The sequence below is a fragment of the Prinia subflava genome, chromosome 26 (genome assembly GCF_021018805.1).
Source record: "Prinia subflava isolate CZ2003 ecotype Zambia chromosome 26, Cam_Psub_1.2, whole genome shotgun sequence".
Classification (NCBI taxonomy): domain Eukaryota; kingdom Metazoa; phylum Chordata; class Aves; order Passeriformes; family Cisticolidae; genus Prinia; species Prinia subflava.
The window spans coordinates 1,555,082-1,578,847 of NC_086272.1; the positions used below are offsets into that span (position 1 = coordinate 1,555,082).

At 49.7% G+C, this 23,766-nt stretch overlaps 1 protein-coding gene and 1 pseudogene across 1 annotated transcript; one reads left to right on the forward strand and one right to left on the reverse strand.

The window, feature by feature from the left end:
• Positions 1–23,766, forward strand: part of LOC134562182 (zinc finger protein 345-like) — a 79,122-nt pseudogene that overhangs the window by 2,248 nt on the left and 53,108 nt on the right.
• On the reverse strand, positions 58–16,021 carry LOC134562149 (cytochrome P450 4F3-like). The gene is made up of 14 exons (XM_063419575.1): positions 15,944–16,021; positions 15,833–15,897; positions 6,432–6,573; positions 3,738–3,882; positions 3,298–3,351; positions 2,740–2,867; positions 2,318–2,448; positions 1,574–1,841; positions 1,014–1,080; positions 810–939; positions 606–739; positions 460–524; positions 293–375; positions 58–193 (listed from the first exon to the last, which is right to left on the reverse strand). The coding sequence occupies exons 1-14, from the start codon at positions 16,019–16,021 to the stop codon at positions 58–60; spliced, it is 1,626 nt and encodes a 541-aa protein (XP_063275645.1).

Below are 23,766 nucleotides of genomic sequence, written 5' to 3' on the forward strand. Positions count from 1 at the left end.
GGCCCGTGTCCCTCAGGCCAGTCCCACCAGTGGCTCCAGCAGCAGCCAGATCCCGTCCTAGGCACGCAGGATCAGCTCGGGCTTGCGGCGCGGGGGTGGCCTCGCTGCGTCCCTCCGCAGCACAAACCGGGCCAGGGTCAGTGCCACTACCACCTTCATCTCAGCCATGGCAAAGCTCTGCCCGATGCAGTTCCTGCCACCACGGCCCCACTGTCACTGTCACCCCACTGTGAACCCAGCTAGGGACAGGGGTGGCACTTGGGGACACTCCTGTCCCCTCCGCAGCGCGTACCTGGGCTCAGCAGAGAAGGGGATGAAGGATGATGGGGACACTCCCTTGCTGTTCTCTGGGCTGAACCTCAGGGGGTTGAACACCTGGGGGGACACCGACACCGTCATGCTGAGGGGACACAGCTGTCACCACCATGGTGACAGGGACACCTCGTAGCGTGCCCCTACCTTGGGCTTGGGCCAGAGGTCTGGGTTGTGGTGGGTCCCGTAGATGCTCATCAGGCAGATGACCCCTGGTGGGATGGGAATGGCCACTTTAGGGACAGCAGATGAGGGTGGGTGGTGACACTGGGGACACCCTGGCCATGCCATACCCTTGGGGATGACACGGCCATCACACAGGGGGATGTCCTCGGTGCAGTGCCGGGACACAGCAGTGACAGGAGGGTACAGCCGAAGGCTCTCCTTGATGCACATGGTGGTGAAGGGCAGCTGGGACAGGTCCTCCCTGGGGACAAGCAGGGGTGGCACCATGTCCCAGAGCCACATGGCCAGGGGTGGCCCTGGGGACATCTCACCATTCAATGTCTGCAGTGTCCCGGCCAGCCAGGAGCTGCTGGACCTCCTGGCAGCACCTCTCCTGGTGCTCAGGGTGGCTGGCCAGGTTGTAGAAGAGCCATGCCAGGCCACTGGCCGTGGTGTCGTGGCCTGTGGGGACATTGGGAGAGTGAGGGGACACTGGAGTGGCTCCCCTGCAGTGGCACCTGGGAGCTCGTGCTCACCCTCAAACATGAAGGCGTCAGCCTCAGCTGCTATGTCCTCATCTGACAGGGTGTGGCCGTTCTCGTCCTGTGGGGATGAGATGAGCCCCGGGCCACCTGGGGCCACCAGTCTATGGCCAAATCCCACTCATGGCCACCACTCTACCCCCATGGCCACCACCCTACGGGCACCACCATCCCACTGGCCACCAGCTCTATGGTCAATGCTGCCCATGGCCACCACTGTTCTCCTCTGGCCACCAGTCTATGCCCAACCTCCCTGTGGCCACCAGCACCCCACTGGCCACTGGTCTATGACCAAGCCTTCCACGGCCACCACCATCCTCTTGACCACCATCTCCCCATGGCTACCTTTCCATGGCCACCACCACCCTCTTGACCACCTTCATGCCCCCATGGCCACCACCCCATGGCTACCACCACCCTCTTGACCACCTTCATGCCCCCATGGCCACCACTCCATGGCTACCACCACCCTCTTGACCACCTTCATGCCCCCATGGCCACCACCACCCTCTTGGACCACCCTCAGGCCTCCATGGCCACCATCCCAGCCCCACCTTGGTGAGCAGCAGGAGGTCGATGAAGTCCATGCTGTGTCCCAGGTGGCCATCCAGCCAGGCCTGGTGGCCCAGGGAGGCGAGTGCGCGGTGCCGGCGCTGCACCACGTTGGCGGTGAAGGCTTGGACGGTGGCGCAGGCACGGGCGAAGCGCTGGCTGTCAGAGGAGAGGCTGTAGAGCCACCACGGGTGGAGGAGTGGCTGGAGCTGGCGCCGGACCACCAACGAGCTCAGCTCCAGGATGGCCTGGATGTACTCACTGGACCGTCTGCAGGAAATGGGGACAGCAGGGGACACCGTGGCCACCAGCATGGCCAACATTGGGGCCATTTGGGCCACTAGAATGAACAATGGGGACAATTGCAGGGCCAGGATGTCCCAATGGGGGCAATGGTGGGACCAGAAGGCCAACAGGGACGATGGTGGGGCCATTGGGCCCACCAGAATGACCAGTGGGGACAATTGCAGGGTGGCCAGGGGACAATGGTTGGACCAGGATGGCCAACAGGGACGATGGCAGGGCCATTGGGGCCATCAGAATGACCAATGAAGACAAGTGCAGGATGGCCAGGGGGCAATGGTGGGACCAGGAGGGCTAACAGGGATGATGGCGGGGCCACCATGGCCCAATGATGGCCAGTGGGGGCCATGGTGGGGCCTATACGGTCCCCGTGATGGTCAGCAGGGACCATGGTGAGGCCACCACAGCCACCAGGATGGTCAGTGGGGACAGGTGACACTCGCTCCTGGCAGTGGCTCTCGTGGCTGAAGATACACTTCTGGAGCGTGTCCAGGGTGAGGAGGCTCAGGGGCTGCAGCACCTCCAACTCCACCGGCCCCCCGCCAGCTGCTGCTGCTGCTGCCTCGCACTTGGCCTGTGGGGACGGACTGGGTCAGGGAGGGAACAGGGAGGGGGTCAGGGACAAAGGATGGGGGCAGGGGGTGAATTTGGGGGTGGGACAGGGGTGGGAGAGGGGGCAGAGTTGGGTTTGGGGTGTGGGACAGTACAGGATTTGGGATACAGGACGGGACTCGGGGTGCAGCAGTGGGTGCAGGACAGAATTGTGGGTTAGGGACTCAGGATTTGGGGTGCAGGTCAGGATTTGGGGTGCAGGTCAGGATTTGGGGTGGAGGTGGGGGACTCGTGCCCATCTCGGATCTCTCACGAGCAGCATGCGGGTGCTCTGGTTGAAGATTCCCAGGTAATTCCGGAGCACGTCCCCGTGGAAGGCGGGCGTCAGGAGCCGCCGGTGCCGCCCCCAGCGCTGCCCGCCGCTCAGCAGCAGCCCCTCCCCTGGCGAGGGGACACCGGGGTCTGCTGAGGGCACCCAGGGGGGCTGACCCTGTCCCTGTGACACATCCAGATCCACCGGGGGTGCCCGAGGGTTCTGTTCCCATAACCTGCTGTCTCCTCCCCTGTGACACCTGGATCCACTGAGGGCTCCCAGGGGGTCTGACCCTGTCCCCCACCTGTCTCGTCCTCTGTGACACACCCGAATCCATCCTGGGGGCACCCAGGGGAGCTGACCCTGTCCTCCCTGCCCCTGTCCCATGTGACACACCCGAATCCATCCTGGGGGCACCCAGGGGTGATATCCCCATCCTCCACTGCCCCTGTGACACAGCCAGATCCATCTGTGGGGCCACCCAGGGGTGCTGTGACACCCAGCTCCATTTGCAGGGCACCCAGGGGTGCTGTCCCCACCCTAGCCCCCTGCACTCACCCAGCCAGGCCTTGAGGAAGCCGTAGAAAGTTTTGTCCTTGGGGGCCACGAAAGCTGCAGGGTACAAGGACGGGGTGGGTAGGGATTCACTGGGGTGGCATCGGGTCCCCTGGGTGGGGACACTGGGGATGAGGCCACCCTGTCTGCACCCATTAACCCTCAGGTGGGGACCCTGGGGTGGGGACCCTCTCCCAACACCCATGGCCACTAAGGATGGGGGTTGGGGGAAAACCAGAGCTGGACATGGTGACACCTTTGGGTGGCCTTGGGGAACCCCATGGACAGGTTGGTGGCCACTATAGGGTGGCATTTGGCCTTCCCGTGGTGACACCGCTGGGATTGGGTTGGTGGCCACTGCCTGGGCCCTGCCAGGTCTCTGTGCCAGCTGTGGTGACACTCATGGGTGGCCCTGGGGTCCCATCTGGTGTCCCATGTCCTACCTGAGGCTCTGAGGAGTGGCCGGAGGGTGCTGGGGTGGAAGAGGCGCAGGACGGGCAGCCAGGGAAGCCCCCACCAGAGGCAGCCATGACGGTACCGGGCCACCAAGGCGTCCACCTGCTGGAGGCCTTGCTCCGTGCTCTGGCCCTGGGGACAACAGGGGACAGCTGTGTCACTGGGGGCACAGGTAGGCTTGGGAGACGTGTGTGTCCTCAGAACACTGCCAGCCTTGTGGACATGTGTGTTTGTCCCCACTGTCCCCTGGCAGGTGCCACCACCTTCTCCTTGCTGTCCCCCCCAATTGCCACCACCCCATTCCTTCTGTCCCCTTGTAGGTGCCACTACCCTGTTCCCGCGGTCCCCTTGCAGGTGCTGCCACCCCATCCTCACTGTCCCCCCCGCAGGGGCCATCCCCTCTGTCCCTTGACAGGTGCCACCACCCTGTCCCTGCTGTCCCTTTGCTGGTGCCATATAGATATATGATCAAGGGCGAGGGCTGTTCTGTTGGAAACTTTTTCAAGTACTGCTTGGAGTCTGATGATCTGATTCAACATATAAATCGGGGTATGGTGTCCCCAGGACCCATCTTGAGCCCAGGTGACTGGGCCATAAGTTTCAATTTTTTCTTCTGGGGTCCATACTTTACTTTTCCACTTTTGGGTCCCCCCTATCTCAACTATGCTTCTCTTTTTCCGGTTAGTCTTTCTCAGGTTGTCATATCCTGGAACTCCCCAATTTGATCCTGATTTCTTTATGAGTAAGAAGAAGGCAGGTTTAATAATTCCTATGGTGCAACTCCCAGCCCAGTCCCCTGGCAGTTTGGTGTAAGCTGTATTTCTGCAGATCCAAAAGAATTGTTCAGGAGCCTCCCAAAAGGTACCGCTTGTTTCTGGTGGACATTCCCAATATTTGGACACTTCTCTTTACTCCCCAAAAGGGATTTATCTCTTTATCAGCACATTCATGCAGCCCATACCCCTCATGACAGATGCACCCTTTCTCTTTCTTCTCAAAGGACCAGTAACGACTGGGTTCTTGGGAAATGTACTTAGGGCCTAAAGTTTTTGTTATGAAATATCTTTTACAAGCTGTTTTTCCTACTGAGGTCTTACACTCTTCCTCTACCCTCATGATGCATTCTTCTCCAATTATTTTTGACTTCAGGTCCCACTGTTCTTTCCTTCTTGCTCGATCCCTGGCCCCCCACCCCTGTGCTCTGGGCAGGTTTACGGCCCCCTCCCAGGACTGCACCAACACAACACTTACGGCACATCTGGTGTGACCCAGGGGACCGGGCTCCTCGTGGACCCTGGTGCCAGCAGCGCCTGGGGACACCCTGTAAGCTTACACCACCCCCTCTACACCTAGGCTCTTTGCACTCTGCAAGGGCCTGGGTCGCTAAGCCCTGAGAGAGGGGCCTCCCCCTTTTTCTGTGTGTCACTCACTCTCTAGTTACCTCCACACACCCGGCGGGCGCCCCTCTTTATCCCCCTTGGAGGCACCTCAAGTACTCCTTATTTCCTCTCACTTCCCTGTTGCCATGAGGTTTTTTCCTGGTTTGCCAAGCGTTCATGTTGAAGGAGAAACGTGCAGTTTCTCGCGCTCGTTAATGTAAACACTGGCCATGTTTTGCTAACTGTCTTTCATTGTTTACATATTTCTAGGTGGGAGGAGAAAGGTGATTGACAGTTGGCTTGACAAATGTGGATTGAGAGGTGGAATTCCATCCTCCAATCCACAGGCCTCATAGGAAAGGTATAAGAGTGGGTTTTTGTAAATAAAGTTCTCTTCCTGCCCTGCTCTGCTGAACACAGAACTGTGTCCCGAGCCTCTCTCTGGTCAGGCCCCGCGGTGATGCTTCCCCCCATTCCCAGCCAGCCCCCTCAGGAGCCCAGAACCGCGGTAGTAAGGGGTCCACAGTCGCTTTGGGGTCTGAGCTGCCGGCCCCCGTCTCACTCACACCTCACTCACCTCCTACTCCCACCACCGGTCTCACTCACCAGTCCAGTCTCAGGTTTAACCCCCTGAGGTCAGGGTGGTAAAATGTCTCTGCCCTTTCAGCCATCGCCAGCAGGATGCAAAGAAAAACACGGAGTCTTCAGGTTTTTAGTTTTTCAAGGTCTTGCTCTTTGTTTATTAGGTCTTATCTCTCCAGCTCTTCTTGTGCCCTGAGGAGCTCCGTGCAGCAGCAGGATCACACATGGACTCCTCCTGCCTGGGAGGGTCTTGACCTCTTATACTACATATTGCGTTTCCATTATTTACAATCAATCACCAATACCCAACACCTATGCTTAGACAGGTCATATCTGCTTTGACCCTATCCAAACGTGCCACCTTCACAGCAGAAATGTCGGACAAGAAGAAGAAGCAGGAGGACAGGACCACGTCCCCAATCCTCCATTTTTTCTTCTCAAGCCCACACACCCAAAATACATTCACCCCCAGTGATAAACTAACTGCTATCTACTTCACACCCTGGTGACTTTTAATTCTTCCTGCAATGTAGGTAGTCTCTCCCATGGACTGAAGTCAAAGGTCATGTCTCTCTGGGCTCTGTGTCAAGGTCTACAACCCCCCTGTACAGATCCCAGAACCCCTGTACATGTTCCAAACCCCCCTGCCTGGGTCGCAGACCCCTTTGACAGGGTCCCTGACCCTCCAGGGAGACCAGAGGGATGCCCTGGACTCCCAACAGTCCGGTGCTCCTGCGTGTTGCCGCTCTCCAGCCGTCCCTTGGTCCAGGTGTATCCAGCTGTGCCTGGAGGCCCGGTAGGGTGGGTGCCTGTCCCATCCTCAGTCCTCTTTGGGTGTGGCTGATCCCGGATGAGGCCCCAGCTGAAATGAACGAGGGCAGGAGGGCAGCTCCTCTGAACCCCTTCATTAAGGGTCAGCTCGAGCGGGGGCCCGAGGGGTCGCGTGCACTGCCGCCCTCCCGGTGGTGACACGGAGGAGGAGGAGGGGTTCAGCTTTGTCTGCCGGCAGAGCTGGGACTTCTGTCCTCACGGGAGTGCACAGGAAGGCACTTTGCCTGCTCCAGGTCCAGGGTCTTTCCTCTAGTGTTGCTCCTTTGAACATAAGGTGGGACTGTAAAGATTACAAACTGGAACTGAGGGATAGTCCTATTCCTTCCTCAGCAAAAACTGTGATCTAATTTCTCTAAATACATGTTGGCTCATCTTCCTAGGGCTTTCTTCCTTTTAATGGTGCTAAATGTCTCTTAATTTGCATGAAGGCTTGGATGTCACTTCTCCCTTCATGGTCACAGGTGCCATCTTTGGGAACAGCAGAGGCAATACAAGGAGTTGAACAAACAGGAGGGAACACGAGAACAAGATGACCAGCAATTAACTGGTCACCAACCCCATCACCCTGGAAATGTAGGAACTTACACTTGGAACTTGTTTTCTACATCCCACACTGGCCAAGTCTGGTCACAGGAAGCAGGTCTGCTCTCTCTCTGCTGGGATGGGAGGCCACCTCACCCCACTGGAGCAGGGGACCAGGTGTACCCCGTGTCCCCAGCATGCCAAGGCTGGTCACAGAAGGCCAGGTCTACCCACTGGGGTCTCAGACATAGTCTGGCTGCTGCTGGCATGGGAGGCCTTCCCACCTCTACCCTGGAGGCCAGGTCTGCTCACCAAAATGATCAGAGTAGTGGTATTTTACCAACAGCTGGGACACCAGCAGGGGGTCATCCCACACTGTTGAGAGTCCACCAGGCTTGACAGGGTCTGCTTTCCCTGCTGGTTCTGCCAAGGCCCTTCTCTTGTCTGTGGTTTCACTGGATAGTGGGTAGGGACTGTGGGAATCTCATTCATTCATTCATTCATTCATTCATTCATTCATTCATTCATTCATTCATTCATTCATTCATTCATTCATTCACGCCACTAATTAGATGATGAGGCATTTGGCAATTTATTGAACATATATTTTCATCTATGTTTGTTTTCTGGGTCAAGTATAGGTGGCCCATCCATCTTGGTCCAAATCAGTAGAATTTAGTCTCAAATGTGGGTGAAATGCAATGCTACATCCTTGGAAGAAATCTGTCATTCCCACTGTCCTTATGTACCATCCAGCTTTTAACTTTCCTTCTTTGTTTATAATTTGCATAAACAATAATGACTCTACACATCTGAGCCAGCCTTGCCTAATATAAACAGTATCAACTGAGGTAAAGAGCGCTCTGGAGGCCAGGGCTGGGGAAGTTTTCCCCTGCCTTGTGTTGGAGAGACCTATGAGCTCATTGTTTCTGTAGAACTACTTTGCCCGCACTCCAATGGGAAAGCCCACAAACTTGATACCTCCTACATTGGTGAGGTCCTGAATTTGTTTGTGAAAATGTTGATATTATCCTTGCTGTAGTGGGTTGACCTTGTCTGGGTGCCCAGTGCTCACTCGGTCACTCCATCACTCCCTTTCCCAATGGGACAGGGCAGAGAATAAGATGGAGCACAACCAGCAGGATAAGATAAAGCAATTTTATTACAGTAAGAGAAAGAAATAAGCGGAGATATGCGGACAGCTAAAGAGAAAAAGAAGTCTGTCTCTACTTCCCATCAGCAGTGATGTTCAGACACTTCCTGGGAAGCAGGCCTTCAGCACGTTGCAAGAGTTCCTCCAGACGGCAAACACTGAAAACTCAGAAATATCCCCCTTTGTCCTCTGTCCCTTAGCTTATATATCTGAGCTGATATCATATGGTATGGAATATTCTTTAGCTATTTTGGGTCAGCTGGCCTGGTTGTGTCCCCTCCTAGGATTTTGCCCAGTCCCATCCCCTTTGATGTGGAAAGGAATGTCAGAGGAACAGTGCTGCTTGGCAGTAGCGAAGGCACTGGTCTGTTATCAACAGCTGTCCAGCTACCAATGCAAAGCACAGCACTGTAAAGAGTATGAACTTTACTTTGGTCAGACCCAGTACAATTTCCACCCCTTATTCCATACCATTTGTGTCATGCTGGGATCCCATATAGTCTATATACTCTTATTACTAGAATCCTTAAGCCTTCTCTAGACCAATCATACTTTTTATTAACTACTATCGCCTGTCCTTTCACATCCCTCTGGGTGATCTCCATTCCAGCAGGAGGTGGGGTCAGGACAGGAGAAATAGTACACTTGGTTGGGCAGTGGTGTCATCCCTGTTCAACATTGCCTTTTTCTTGCTCCTTGCCAGAATTCATTCTTTGTCAGTTCATGTCCCTCCTGCTACTTTACCTCCTGTAACATACAACTTACACTATAAGTTATTCTTACCTCAAGGTTAAATCTCCTTGAGGTACACACTGGGTCTCCCCATCCTCCCAAATCACACACCAAGTACACCCAAGTCCTTGAGCAAAGACAATCCCATGAATGGGTTTGCCTTTTCCCATGGGGGAAGAAATCCACACTGACGTCCTCACCCACTTCCCTATGTGCAATGCAGAAACCCTGTTTCCTTCCATGGTGTCTAAGGGCTTAGTTTGGGTGGGACCAGGGCAGTTAGCAGATCCCCTAGTATTGACTAGCCAAGCGGCTTCTGCCAAGTTTGCATCCCAGTGCTTCCATGTCCTATTACCTAATGCCCTGAACATAGTTTTTAGCAGCCCATTATATCTTTTAATCTTCCCAGGGGCTTGTGGATGGTAGGGAATGGGGTATATCTATAGCCAGGGTGCTATTAATGGGGGCTGGACAGAGCAACGCACAGTACAACCAATATGGCCAGATCATACATTCTCCTCTTTATTCTCGAAAATGGCTAGTTTTATACAGTGTGAAATAATTTACAATTGCAGGTGCATTCTACTTGGCATTCAGCGTGAACAAAAATGTAAACAAACTTAGTTTAAAGCAGCTGCCCTGATTCTACTCTTTAAGTGTCCTATCTAATGCATGCACACACCTTAACCTAAATTCTAACTGTGCCACAAGCTTATCTACTTCTACACAGGCCCAAATCTGAGGCCTAGTTTGGGATAGCTCAAATTTCTTCCCACAGCACATCATGCCCGTGATCTTGAAGAAATCCAGTTACAATTCCCTCTTTTTTTTTTTTGAGCTATACAAACTGCCCTTAAGGCACGGCTGACTAATTTTTGCATACATCATAACAAGCAAGGCACGATAATTAAGATGACTATAATAGCAATGAGAATCACTATAGCAAAACAGATCAAATCCTTGATCCACCCGGTAAAACCCCATGATGTGAGCCATTTGTCAAACGGAGTGTCTACCACTACAAGTTTTCTCATATTATCTTTCAGCTGTGACAGCTGCTTGTAAATCGATTGAGAATAAATTCATGCAGCACATGCCCTCAAATTCTTCACTTCCATGCCCTTGTGCTACAAGGAGGAAGTCGATTCCTGCTCTGTTTTGGAGGACTGCATGACAAATGTCATTAACATCTATGACAAGCTCACTTAGTAGATTAGATGTTATATTAATTTGTTTTCCTGTCCAGCAGGCTAAGTTTTTCAATTGCGTGAGAGCTTGCGCTGAAGCAACTCCTGGGGCAAAGAATGATGCCGATATTACAGCTGCAGGTTGCCATAAGTCAACTCGATCTTTACAGTTGGAGCTTATCTGAGACATACTGCGTTTGACTCGTCGGGTCTTTCGAGACAACCCTAAAACTTGATGAATGCTAGGAGCAAACAATGGTAATTTACCAAAATAACATGGACCTCCTATAGCTTCTTGAGGCACTGCAGACCAGGCTCTATCTCCACAAATGAGAAAAATCCCTGGCGGTCATTTTCTTGCAACACCTTTCAATGGCGTCACAGACTCAGTCCAATTATTGCAGTACTCGGTATAATTATAGTACAATGGGGACTGGGGAGACAACCAAGTGTTGCCATTTTTCAGTTGCCATTTGTCTACAATTAACAAACTTGAATTCATGATAAGATGTGCAAAGATCAAACAGTAATTCCCTGGCACAGAACCCAAAAGATGATTGAGTTCTTGGGGCTCAGTACTAGCAACTTGAAGATTCTGTGCAATGGCAACAGCTTGCATTCCCAAAACACTCTTTGGATTAATTTTGATTTGAGACCAGGTTCTGAACTCTGTCATGGAGTCTACTGGGACTCCAGTCAAGCAAGTCTGAAAAGGATTTGATGGTGTAAAATGCAAAATGAATCTTGTTTGCACCGATTGGCCCAAGTGACCCACATATTTTGTCTTGGGTCAATCTCAAGCATTCCTGATCCTCTTTCTATTAAGGCACTAACTAAAACAAACATTTCAATACTTAACATTCTATTCATCGTTTTGGTTGTCTCTCATAGAAAAGCAAAACAAAGCCTATTACTTAATCTTAAATACTAAAATTCTAAAAATGACTTATCACTAAACTTAATCTTTTAACTGTAACTGTATAACTATCTTTTCTAATTCAAAAGTCAATTTTCAACAGTCTCAGGGTCTTCACAACGTGCTCCAGGTAAGACACTGCTGTCACTGTGGTTATCACTGTTAGCTGATATCTCTGACTGTGGACATGCATGGGTAAATCGGCTCGGCACCCAAACAGGTCCTGCTTCTCCTGTGGAAACACACAGATAACCACGACCATTAAACAACACAGGACTCCGTCCCTGCCATTCGCCCGTTGGCATATTTTTGTGATATACAAAAAGCCCTGGAATCGCTTGTGGTCTTCCTTCTTTCACTGCATGGTCATGTGTGACAACTGCAGGCTCTTCTCTTCTGCTAGGCACAAATAGTTTAAAGTGAACAGTACCTTGGATAACCAACTAGTTACATCAGTTTCATCATTCTGTTTTTTCTTTGCTAGATATTCTTTCAGCATCCAATTAGCTCTTTCTACGATGGCTTGACCAGTGGGAGAGTGAGGGATTCCGGTGGTACGCTTGACTCCCCACTTTTGCATAAATCTAGCAACTTGCTGACCAACATAGGCTGGCCCATTGTCGGTCTTAATTTCTACAGGCACTCCCATCACTGCAAAACAAACAGTCAGGTGTCTTTCAGCAAAGACACTCAAAGCTCTCTCGCCGGACTGTGCTGTGGCCCAGATAAATTTAGAATAGGTATCAGCAGTGACATGGACATATTTCAGTCTTCCAAATTCTGGAACATGAGTTACATCCATCTGCCACAATTCTAAAGCTTTCATTCCCCTTGGGTTGGGGGCCCAGGCCAAGGCCAGGCCCATGATGACTACATTGAGGGCAGGTATGCACAATTCCTTGTGCATCATTCAGGGAAATCTGGAATTGTCAGCGCAGGGCCCTAGCATTTTGATGAAAATTCTCATAATTGTCACAAGCCCTCACAAATTTGTTTTCTGGAGGGATATGGGCAATGCAACTGACTGCAGCATCTGCTCGTGCATTGCCTTCTCCTAAACCGCTGTTGCACTGATGGCTGGGAATGTGCATGACACAAAGGCATGCTGATGCTGTTTCAGTACACTTCTTAATTGCAAAAGCAGTTCTCCAAGGCGCGGATTCTGGGTGGTCCTGATGAGTGCATCCTCAATTCTTTGCACGACTCCAACCACATATAAAGAGTCTGGAACAACATTGAGAGGTTTGTTGTTCCAGGTTTGCAAAGCTCAACACACTGGCCTCAGTTGAAGGGTTTGCAGACTGTCTCCTGCTTCACTCTTAAGTAAATGTTGCATCCCTTCTCCTTGCTGTTGGCACACATACACAGCCCTTCTTGTTTTTCAACTGGCATCAGTAACAACTGTTCTTCCTTTAACTGGTGTCAAGGAACACAAAGGACTCTCTAGCCACTGGTGGCATGTGACTAGAGTCCACATTGGGCCTTTTGGCTGCTGATTGTGAACCACACCTGTAAAACCCAACAATGCTTTTTGCATTGCGACAGAATGTCTCAGCTTCCACTCTAAATCTTCACTTCTCACAGGAATGCTGGTATCTGCTGGTTCCTTTCCATCTATCTCTACAGTTCCACCTCTGCCCTTTTTTATCAATGCAGCAAGAGCATCTGTTCTGGTCATGACACGGCTCTTTGGTTGCACAGGTAAAAACACCCATTCCAGCACGCTTGCTGTTGAACCAAACCTAGATTGGTGTTGCCCCTTTTTCTTTGGCCATTGAAAGACAATGGCAAATGGACAGGCATCAGCGTTGGAAAGTGAAAGTGATAGTGGAAGATGCTCTATATGGCGACAACTCCAACCACGTTGTAACTTTTCTGATACCTGAACCAAAGCTCTTTGCTGTTCGGGGGTGCACTTTCAGGGGCTGCTGGCATCACCACCATGAAGCCACAGTAAAAATGGTTGTAAATCATCATTGGTGATTCCTACAATGGTATGAACCCACTGCAGGTCTCCAAAAAGTCTCTGGGCATCATGCAGGGTGGAAATGCTGGTGTGTAAAGTGATCTTCTGTGGGTGAATTTGTGCATTTGTGATCAGCCAGCCTAAATATTTCCAAGGATCTGACCGATGTATTTTTTCTGGGGCTACAGTCAGTCTACGATGTTTCAATTGTGCAATCAACCAGTTTAAATCTGTTTCTGCCAATGGTTCTTTGGTGGCAATAAGAATGTCATCGACATAATGATAAATCATTCACTAGAAAAATGCTGGCGAATTGGTTGCAAGGCCAAATCAACAAACAACTGACACACGGTCGGTGAGTTTCTCCCCACCTGGGGCAATACGGTCCATTCATATTGTTGTGCTGGGGCTGCTCTGTTGACAGATGGCATGGTGAAGGCAAAACGTTGAGTGTCTTGCGGATGAAGAGAGATGGTGAAGAAGCAGTCTTTTAAATTGATGATAAGATGTTCCACCCTTGAGGTATCATAGTTGGTGCTGGCAGGCCAGGCTGCAAAGCGCCCATTGCCTGCATTTGTTCATTGACTTTGCGGAGATAATGTAACAATCTCAGTTTTCCTGATTTTTTAGGGATAACAAAAATTGGTGTGTTCCACGGACTCACTGAGGGTCGAATGTGAGCAGCTTCAAGTTGGTCTTGTACCAATTGTTTAGTAATTTGCAGCCTTTCTTCTGTCATTGGCCACTGCTCGACCCATACAGAAGTTTCAGTCAACCAGGTGATTTTCAGAATGAGTGGCTGCTCTGCAGTGGCCATCAACGAAAATGCTGGTCAGTGGTTAGAACCATGCCCAGTTGAGAAAGCACGTCTCTGCCTAGCAATCCTCGAAGTTTTTCGGGCAAAAGCATAACGTGGAGTTGAGTTACGATGACTTGATTGTCTTTAAAGATAATAGTGATAGGGTCTGCGCTCATTGAGGGAACACTCATTCCACCCACTCCTACAACATGGGTGTAGAGAGATTGCAAAGGCAAATTTGATGGCCAGTACATTTGATTGATGATGGAAATGTCTGCGCCTGTGTCGAGAATTGGTGATAGAGTGATGATCTGGTTACCGTGATGTAACTTCACTGTGATGCGCGGGTGATCTTTCAGGCTTATTGTAAGAAGGACATCGTGGCCAGTTGATTCAAAGCTTCCATCTCCTCTCTCTTTTTCAGCTGGTTCTCTTGGCCGTTGACAATGTGGCAAAATGTTTTCAGATGGGATAATTTGAGCAATTCTGCTCCCTTTTGGAATGGTCACAGGTGGCTGCAAGGCATAAGCCATTATTTTCACTTCTCTGTTGTAATCTGCATCGATGTCTCCTGGAATCACAATCACACCCTGTTTGCCTGTGGAGGATCTTCCCAGCAACAAACCTCCAGCTAAAGAGATTGTGCTGTACATTGGTCCATATACATTGGTGGGAATCAGGGTTACTTCTTTGTCTTGTAAGGTAACTTCTGTTGTTGTTACATCCACACCAAGACTTCCTATGTGGCAGGCCTGTTCTTAACTCGGAAACCACTTTCGGGGTCTTGTGAGTCAAGGCGTTGATTTGTGTCTTGGTGCGCTGCCTTAGCGCGCTGGTTTTGAAGTTTCCCTGCTTCCTACAAGCTTCAGTGGCATGAGTGTCTGCATTACATTTGTGACACCACACAGTCTTTTGACAGGCTCGTTTGAAATGGCCTGTATCACCACAGCGGAAGCAAACAACGCCAGATGCTGGTCTTCTGTTGTTGCTGGAATGGCTGATATTTCTTCCGGTCAATGCAGCTGCAATGATATGTCCCTGTTGCTGCATTGCATTCTGCACAGCTGCTGTGAATGCTGCTGTTTGGTTGTTCTGTTCCGCTCTGGTTGCTCTTACTAACATCTCATCAACTGCACAGCCTTGAGGAAGGGAAGCTAACACAGTCCTGGTGCGCGCGTTGGCATTTTCAAAAGCAAGGGAACGAAATAGATGTTCCTGCACTTCTGTGGGTAAATCTTGGGCATCTTTTAAACTGCAGACAAGCGATCGATGAACTGACCGTATGCCTCGGTGGCTCCTTGCTTAACATTTGCATATGATGCAGGTTTTTTCTTGTCTGGAACCAGTAGCAAAGCCTTGTGGGCCAATGCCTGAGACAGCTGGTGGATTTCAATTGGAAATGTCAGTTGTACATTGGTTGTAGTGTATGGTCCTTGCCCTGTTAACATAGCTGGTTGGATTCCATAAAATGGATCTTCCAGTATTTGATGTCTGTTTGCTTCTTTGGTGGCTAAATATCTCCATTCCCTCTCAAAAATAAGAAACTGAGGGTGTCAATAGTAAAGATGCAATGCTGGAACAGTGTGCTGGCCAAAGGAGATCGGCAGTAATAATGTATTGTATTATAGTCTTGGCTGCTTCGGACATAATAACTGTTTGCTTGGCTGAATTTAACACTTTCCACTCGTGGGGTTCCCACCTAGCCTGGTTTTGTTTGATGGTGACTGGGCAAACAATGGAATTGTCAGCTTTAAAATCACCATCTAAAACAGCTTCTTGTAGAACACCAGGCCAGCACTTTTGAATCGGATCTTGCTGGGTGGCAGGCAGCGCCATCTGCTGTGCAGCAGGTGGCAATGCCTGGTCAGGTTGTCAGGAAGACAAAGCTGATAGATTTTGCATTTTTTGCGAAGAAATTCTGGATGCCACAACTGCTTGCTGCTCAAGCTGGCTCTGGTGATTAGAAAGCTCGGCGAGTTTAGTTATTTTTGTTGTAATTCATCTGAATGCCATACTTTTTCTTGCGGCTGTGGTGCACGACGAACGTCGGGTTCAGAACTGTCTCCGTCTGAGTCAGATTCTGGCAGGGGGCAATGGGCTGCCTGTGTATGGGTGGCGGGCTGCACCGTTGCCGGCTGTGACAGTGTGGGAACGTCGGACTGGACCGGGTCCAAGTTTCCAGAAGTGGCAGTGGAAGTTGCCATGTGGCCGGTTTGGATATTCGGTGCAAACTTTGCACACGGTGCAGACACAAGTGCAGAGTTTTCACCATATTCAAGCAAAATCCATATTTAAATGAAAAAATAAAAATTCAAAACTCTGCATCTAAGCAAAAAACCCCAAACAATCCATATTCAAGCGTATTAAAATTCTGCATCTAAGCAAAACAAGAGAGTCCCTGGATCCGGGCGCCATGGTATTGCCAGGGCTCTATTAATGGAGGCTGGACACAGCAACGCAGAGTACAACCAATATGGTCAGATCATATATTCTCCTCTTTATTCTTGAAATGCCCGATTATATACAGTTTGAAATAATTTACAATTGCAGGTGCATTCTACTTGGCATTCAGCGTGAACAAAAACGTGAACGATCTCAGCTTAAGGTAGCTCCCATACTTCTGCTCTAACTGTCCTATCTAATGCATGCACACACCTTAACCTAAATTCTAACTGTGCCACAAGCTTATCTGCTTCAACACAGGCCTGGAACTGAGGCCCAGCAGGCCCAAACCTTAGGCCCAGTTTGGGATAGCTCAAACTTCATTCCATAATATGTTATCCTGCTACACCTGTCCTTCTGGTTTTTAAAGTCCTCAAACTCCTTCTTGAGTGGACAGTCAGACATCCAGTGTCCGGACTGTCCACATCGCATGCACGGTTTGTCTGGAAGACACCAAAAGGATGTCCGGCAAGGCAACGGAACGTTGGCAGGCCAAGAAGATAAATCTGTGGTGATGGTGTTAGCAGCTGCAGCCTTCGGGGGATGATTCTGGGGCATTTGTCTCAGATGATGTCTTGGCGGAGGGGCCATGAAAGGAACCTTCACTTGGCAGACCTGTAACATACTCCTTTAAGGTCCGAGGGGGGTCTAGAGGGAGACTGAGGATTGCAGCACGGCAGGAATCATTTGCATTAATAAAGGCAATCTCCTCTAGTATTCCCTCCCTGGCATGTTCTAACTTGAGTTTCAATGAAGCTTGTGTGAGCCTCTCTACAAAGTCTACGAAGGATTCCAATGGCCCTTGTTGAATTTGTGTGGAAGGTGGAAGGGGGCCATGTGGCTGCAGACTGAAAAAAGCCTTCCCTGCTAATTCTTTAAGGATTTCTAGGGCTGGGACAGGAATGGCAGAAGCCTGCACTGGTATCCATTGTCCCTCACCACAGAGATGTTCTAGGGTCAGGGCATAGCCCTGTTCATCCACTGCTGTGTCAGGGTTCAGGAGCAGATCTCAGTCAACTGGGAAAACTTAGGGTCTATTTTAGTAAGATAACCCAAACTAATCCCATCTGACCCTGGAGCAGAGGTTTTACATATCTCACTCATGTTCTTACCACTCTATTTATCCATAATCAGGTCTTGAAACCTGGTGTTATTCTCATCCCTATACACAGGGAAGGTTTCAAGACCCTTAAACGATGTTTCCCATCTCACTTTAAATGCACTGTGGACAATGCCAGATGGTATTTGGCATTGCAGGGCTTCCGTGTTATCCAAGATGACATGTGCCAACCGTCCTCTCTATAATTGAAACAGACTCTGATAATGATGATATATCCCACGTTTTCTAGTCCGTTTTTGCATCCAATTAGTTGTTGCTCTGGATGCATCTCAGCCATGAGACCTTTGCAACTTGGGACCACTGGGAATTTTAAGGCCTAACGTATTCAGGCTGTCCCAAAACTTCTCATATACCTCGTTCACCACCGCCTGTGCATCTTGCCCATCTCATATTCTCATGAAGGCCTCCTGGCAACTGGTGAATCTGCCAGCTGATAGCCTCTGTCTGATTGCATCAAAATACTGGAGCTGTAAGCGTCCCTCCCTTGCCCCTTCAGAAGACTGGGGAGGCTCTTCTCTGTTGCCCAGAATGCAAAATCAGCAACACAGAGGCAGAGGTCTTCAGTGAAAAGCTGCTCCCCACCAAAAAAAGGGGCCAACCTGTTTATTTCTTTTCCTTTTATAATTTGTGGGTCTGGTAGTAGATTGGCTTCTGGGGTTACTACCCCTTCACCCCACTGGCCAGACCAGCTGTCAACCAACATTATTTTCAGGCTGGAAATATGTAAACAAAGGACAGTGAACAAAAACAAGAAAGGTTGTTTATGTTCCAAAGTGTGAGAAAGTGAAAAACTGACCCTTAATATTCTACAGTAACTAAAGAACTGACTCCATCTTATAAGCAAGTAGAAGGCTTTAAAAAAATCTCAGAAAAATCAGGGCAACACTTCTCTCCTTATTTCTTTGCCTTCTACTAGCTGGACATTCTTGGAGGGACCTTTTCCCAGAAGGCGTCTCTTATATCACTAATCTGCTTGGCGTTTTTGATGGTATATGCTCCATAATTAACTGGTTGATGTTCCTGTTACCAGCAAAACTCACCACCAATTGACTCAGGAGAGCCTCTTCCTCTTCAGTCCATGCTTTTTTGTGGGCCCCTCTCAAAGATGACCCTGTAGGGCAGGAGTCCTAAATCCATTCCTCATAGCGCACAAGAGGATGTTTCAGTTTCTTGTGCTGGCCCAGGCCCACCTTGGATGTAAAACCACGAGAGCATACCTCACAGACCCACTCGCCTGTGGAACCACACACACCTGACCTTTGCACCGAGGGACATGACAGGCAATACTGTGGTATTTAAGATTTTGCTTACCACACTTAGAGCATCTAAAAGAGATCTTTCTTTGCCCATGGGCTCTCTTTAGATGATCAATCAGCCCCAGCATCCTAGTAAATGGGGTCGAACAGGGTGGACAAGGATGGATTTTTGTCCCAGATGGACACCACAGGAATTTCCGGAGGTGTTGTGACCCTACTGTTGTTACATTTCCCTGTAGGAATGGTCTCTCCCCCCTCAGGGACCCCTAGAGCTTGTACCATGTAGTTTGACCCTTCCTTCCATTTCTGACCCCATTGGCTGTGTCCCAAGTTGCTCCTCCCTGGCAAGAGCTGAGAAAAGACCCTGTTCCTCTGTGCACGCCCTCTTTCCTCCTGGAGACCACCTGGAATAAACATCTTGATCTGCAGCTGAGGGTCAGAGCCTCTTTTGGGTCCTTTTTCCTGTCTATGAAATATTCCTCCAAAGCCTGAGAAGGCCTGAGCTAGCTTGGAACTTCGCAGGGATTAAAAAGGAGGATTTATTTTCACACTGTTCCCCGGGGGAGCCTCAGGTTTGGTGGGCTCCTCAGACTCTCTTACTTTGCACTCAGATCGCTCTTCCCCAACCTGCCCCGAGGGCAAGATGTCATATGGTCTGGGGAATATGGCCAAACACTCCCTGGCTTTATCCCAATGGATTCCCATTTCAAAAACCAGTTTGGAGTTTATAAACTCCAGAGACACCAGATTGAATCTTTCCTCATGTAACACCACAGGAGGAGATGGAATTTCAGCCCCTTTGACCCTCAGATCTAATGGGTCAGTCTGAGTGGCCGTTGACATGAAACATAAAGCCACTGATTGTACCATTGCAAGACTGAAAGATGGCGTTTGGTCAAAATCAACTGAGGGTTGTCAAAGTCCACAGTCAGAACCCTCCAGCAGCTGCAGACTGTGTCCAACTTAAGCCCGTGAACAAGGCTTTGGGCTACAGCGAATGGCTGCGCTGATAAATTTGTCTCTGCAAATCGTGAAACTACCTCTGGGTGGTGAGTCCAGACGATAGGGAGGGGGCAACCAGTGCACCCTCCCTCACACTGGGGCAGAACTCAACTTAGCTAACCCTTTACAGGTATCCAGCAGGACGATGTGGAGGTTTGACTTCTGCAGCTAAGCCCAATTAGTAACTAGCTCTCTCAAGCTGCCTTAAGAGAGTCATAGTTACTCCCACCAGACTAATGAAGTCTGTTTTACTCTCTGTCCTGTGTGCTCCCACAGTTAATCCGTTGCGTTTTGTGCCTACAAAGCTCTCTAACACTCCCAGCGCAAGGCTTCTGCTTCTCCCGCAGCTTCCGGACGCTCGGTGCCGAGGTGGGTCTCCCAAGTTCTTGGAATTGCAAGACAGGCAGCCAAGAAGGGCAGAAAAGCCGCCAGGTAGAAGCTGTCTTTCACTTCTGGGAAGGACCTTCCCATAGCCACTTGTCCCCTCTCTAGTGCACAGCCAGTCCTGTTTCCTTTTCCTTTACGGATTCCTAAGATTGAGACAGTGGGTCAACATTCTAAGAGGGAGAAGGGTTCCTGCAGATTTGCCTTATCTTTGGGATTTTTTTCTTTTTGGATCACAGAATCACAGAATCATTAGGCTGGAAAAGACATCCAGGATCATCAAGTCCAACCCAACCCTAACCTCAACTAAACCATGGCACCAAGTGCCACATCTAGTCTTTTGTTAAACATATCCAGGGATGGTGAATCCAGCACCTCCCCAGGTAGACCATACTTTACACCGACACACAGAATCACACAGAATTAATAGGTTGGAAGAGACCTTCAAGATCATCGAGTCCAATGCATGTCCCAACACCTCGACTAAACCATGGCACTGAGGGCCACATCCAGTCTTTTCTGAAACATATCCAGGGATGGTGAATCCACCACCTCCCCAGGCAGGCCATTCCAGTACTTTATTACTCTCTCTGTGAAAAACTTCTTCCTAATATCCAAGTTATATTTCCCTTGACGCAGCTTGAGACTGTGTCCTCGCGTTCCGTCAGTTGTTGCCTGGAGGAAGAGACCGACCCCCACCTGACTACAACCACCTTTTAGGAAGTTGTAGAGAGTGATAAGATCACCTCTGAGTCTCCTTTTCTCCAGGCTAAACAACCCCAGCTCCCTCAGCCCTTCCTCACAGGGCTTGTGTTCCAAGCCCCTCACCAGCCTCGTTGCCTCCTCTGGGTGTGCTCAAGCATCTCAATGCCCTTCCTAAACTGAGGGGCCACAACTGGACACAGCACTCAAGGTGTGGCCTCACCAGTGTTGAGTACAAGGGAAGAATGACCTCTCTGGTCCTGCTGGACACACCATTCTTGATACTGGCCAGGATAGCATTCGCCTTCTTGGCTACCAGGGCGCTCTGCTGGCTCATATTCAGCTAGTTATCAACCAGTACCCCCAGGTCCCTTTCTGCCTGGGCACTCGCCGGCCACACCGTCCCCAGCCTATAACCTTGCAGGGAGTTATTGTGGCCAAAATGCAGGACTCGGCACTTGAACTTATTAAACTTCATCCTATTTGACTCTCCCCATCCATGCAACTGTTCTAGATCTCTATGCAGAGCTCTTCTTTCTTCCAACAGATTGACACATGCTCCCAGCTTAGTGTCGCCTGCAAATTTACTAATGAAAGAGTCAATCACGTCATCCACGTCATCAATAATAAAAAAAATTTAAAAGGATCTGGATTCTTCTTCTGGAATGTTGTTGGAGTCCAGGATATCCCTCTGGCCGCCCCGGAGGGTTTGAAGACTGTACAGGAGGGTTTGGAGACTGGACAGGGGGGTCTGGGATCTGTACAGGGGGGTCAGTTAGACCCACACAGAGCCCAGGAGGACACTGACTCTGATTCCTGTCCATGGGAGTGAACACACACATGCAGGAAGAATCACGAACCCTAAGAATTTAAAATAAGTATTGGTTTATTATAGAATATAAATATAGAAATTAGGATTCTTAGTATATGGGGCTGAAGAGACAAGATGGAGGAATTGGGGAGTGGCCCCTGTGCTCCTTGTTCTTGCTCTCATCCCCCATCTTGTGCTGAGTTGGGTTTTAGAGATTGGCTTAGAGTCAAACTGACATGTTAGCATAGGTAGTAGGTATTGGTAAAATTTTGTAAATAAAAAATACGTCTCGGACAGTGGTTGGGTCAAGGGTACCGTGCTTAAGGTGCGGGGCTCTCTGATCCGCCCAGTCCAGCCGCGTGTCTTGCTTTGCTGGGGACACCTTGCAAAGCTCGACAAGAACTGATAGATAATTAAGAATAAACAGCCTTGATAACACGAACTGCTGGACTCAACTTGTCGTCTCTGGCTTCGGTGTGAAACACCTAGGGCGAAGAGAAGACTGAAAACCTTATTACCTCAGGGAACATCAACCCCGAAGAAACTCCCAGGGAACAGCAACCTTGGGGGAACCCTTATTACCTTGGGGAACAGCAACCCCAAGGAGAATCTCAGGGAATCAATAACCCTGAGAGAGCGGCGTGCTCCCTGATCCATGAGTGGGATCTCTAGCCCAGGCAACACTTTTTCGCTACGGGTACACTTGACAAAGAGCCAAATCTCCGCTGCCCTGAAGCTCGGCTCTTCCCCTTTGCTGATCTAATAAAACTCAGACTTCACTCAGGGATGGCACTTTCACTGCAGGTGAAAAACGGGCAATGGAATACCAGAAAATATGATTTCAGCAGAAGCCACTGTATTGTCCATATTCAAGTCCAATTATAGATTCTAGAACTACTGTCCAAATGTACAGGTATCTCCCGATTGGCTAAGCTGCTTCTTCACAAGGCAGGCACACATTCTTCAGGACACCTAATTGGGCAAACATCCATCATCACATTGTGTGTCTTCTATGTAGATTTTGCATTTTTTTAGACAGATTCTCCGGCTCTTCGTTATTATTTTTAGTCTTCTTGTTGTCTCAGTAGCATTGATGAATTCCTGAGAACCCTGAAAACAAGACTGCAGCTGCTTGTTACCTATAAAGATTTTGGCTGGTATACAGAATAGCGTAAGTTATTCAGACACATCACTGTAATTCCCCCTTCTCTTTCTTGGACCAGTCAAACTTTCTTTACTGCCTTTTCTGCCAAGTGAGTTACCAATTTTATAATGCATGGAATAATACAAACTAAAAATATAATGAAAGCTAATATTAACAAAGCACCCTTTGTGATATCCTCCAACCAACCAGTGATTCCACATCCCTCAAACCATTCATCCGAATTCCAGTCATTAACAGTCGACAAATTCTTGTTATCTTGTGGTTGCTTGAGTTTCCTGTGAATGGATGCAGCATGGTCAGACAGGTTCATGCAACACATTCCCTCAAAATCTTTACAACCGTGCCCATGACACAATGATGTCATCAATATACTGTAGATGTTCTGGAGCCACGCCCTTTTCCAGTGCAGCCTGGATCAGTCCATGGCAGATGGTGGGACTGTGCTTCCACCCCTGGGGCAGTCGGTTCCAGGTGTACTGCACGCCCCTCCAGGTGAAAGCAAACTGAGGTCTGCATTCTGCTGCCAAAGGGATGGAGAAAAATGTGTTGGCAATGTCAATAGTGGTGTACCACTTTGCTGCCTTGGACTCAAGCTCCTACTGGAGTTCCAGCATGTCTGGCATGGCAGTGCTTAGTGGTGGTGTCACTTCATTCAAGGCACGATAGTCCACAGTCCATCTCCATTCTCCTTCAGATTTATGGCCAGGGGGGCTGTTGAAGCGTGAGTGTGTTTTGCTGACCACTCCTTGGCTCTCCAGTTCTTGGATCATCTTGTGGATGGGGATCATGGCATCTTCAGTTGTTCTATACTGTCGGCGGTGCACTGTCTTATTGGCAATTGGTACCTGTTGCTCTTCCCCCTTCAGAAGTCCTACTGTAGATGGATTCTGGGACAGTCCAGGCAAGGTGTTCAATTGCTGGATGCCCACCGTTACTACGGCTCCTATCCCAAATGCCCACCTGAGTCCTTTCAGGTCTTTGACATACCCACTTCGGAGGTAATCTGTGCCCAAAATTACTCGGGTTTACCCCCTGAGATTAGGGTGATAAATTGCCCTTTGATGAGT

What these genes read in the sequence shown, in the direction of transcription:
- LOC134562149 (XM_063419575.1), bottom strand. Translation starts at nt 16,021, where the DNA reads ATGGCAACTTCCACTGCCACTTCTGGAAACTTGGACCCGGTCCAGTCC. An exon ending in GCCACTCCTCAGAGCCTCAG is followed by an intron (nt 3,352 to 3,737) that starts GTAGGACATGGG and finishes TGTACCCTGCAG; the next exon opens with CTTTCGTGGCCCCCAAGGAC. An exon ending in TGGCCGTGTCATCCCCAAGG is followed by an intron (nt 525 to 605) that starts GTATGGCATGGC and finishes CCATCCCACCAG; the next exon opens with GGGTCATCTGCCTGATGAGC.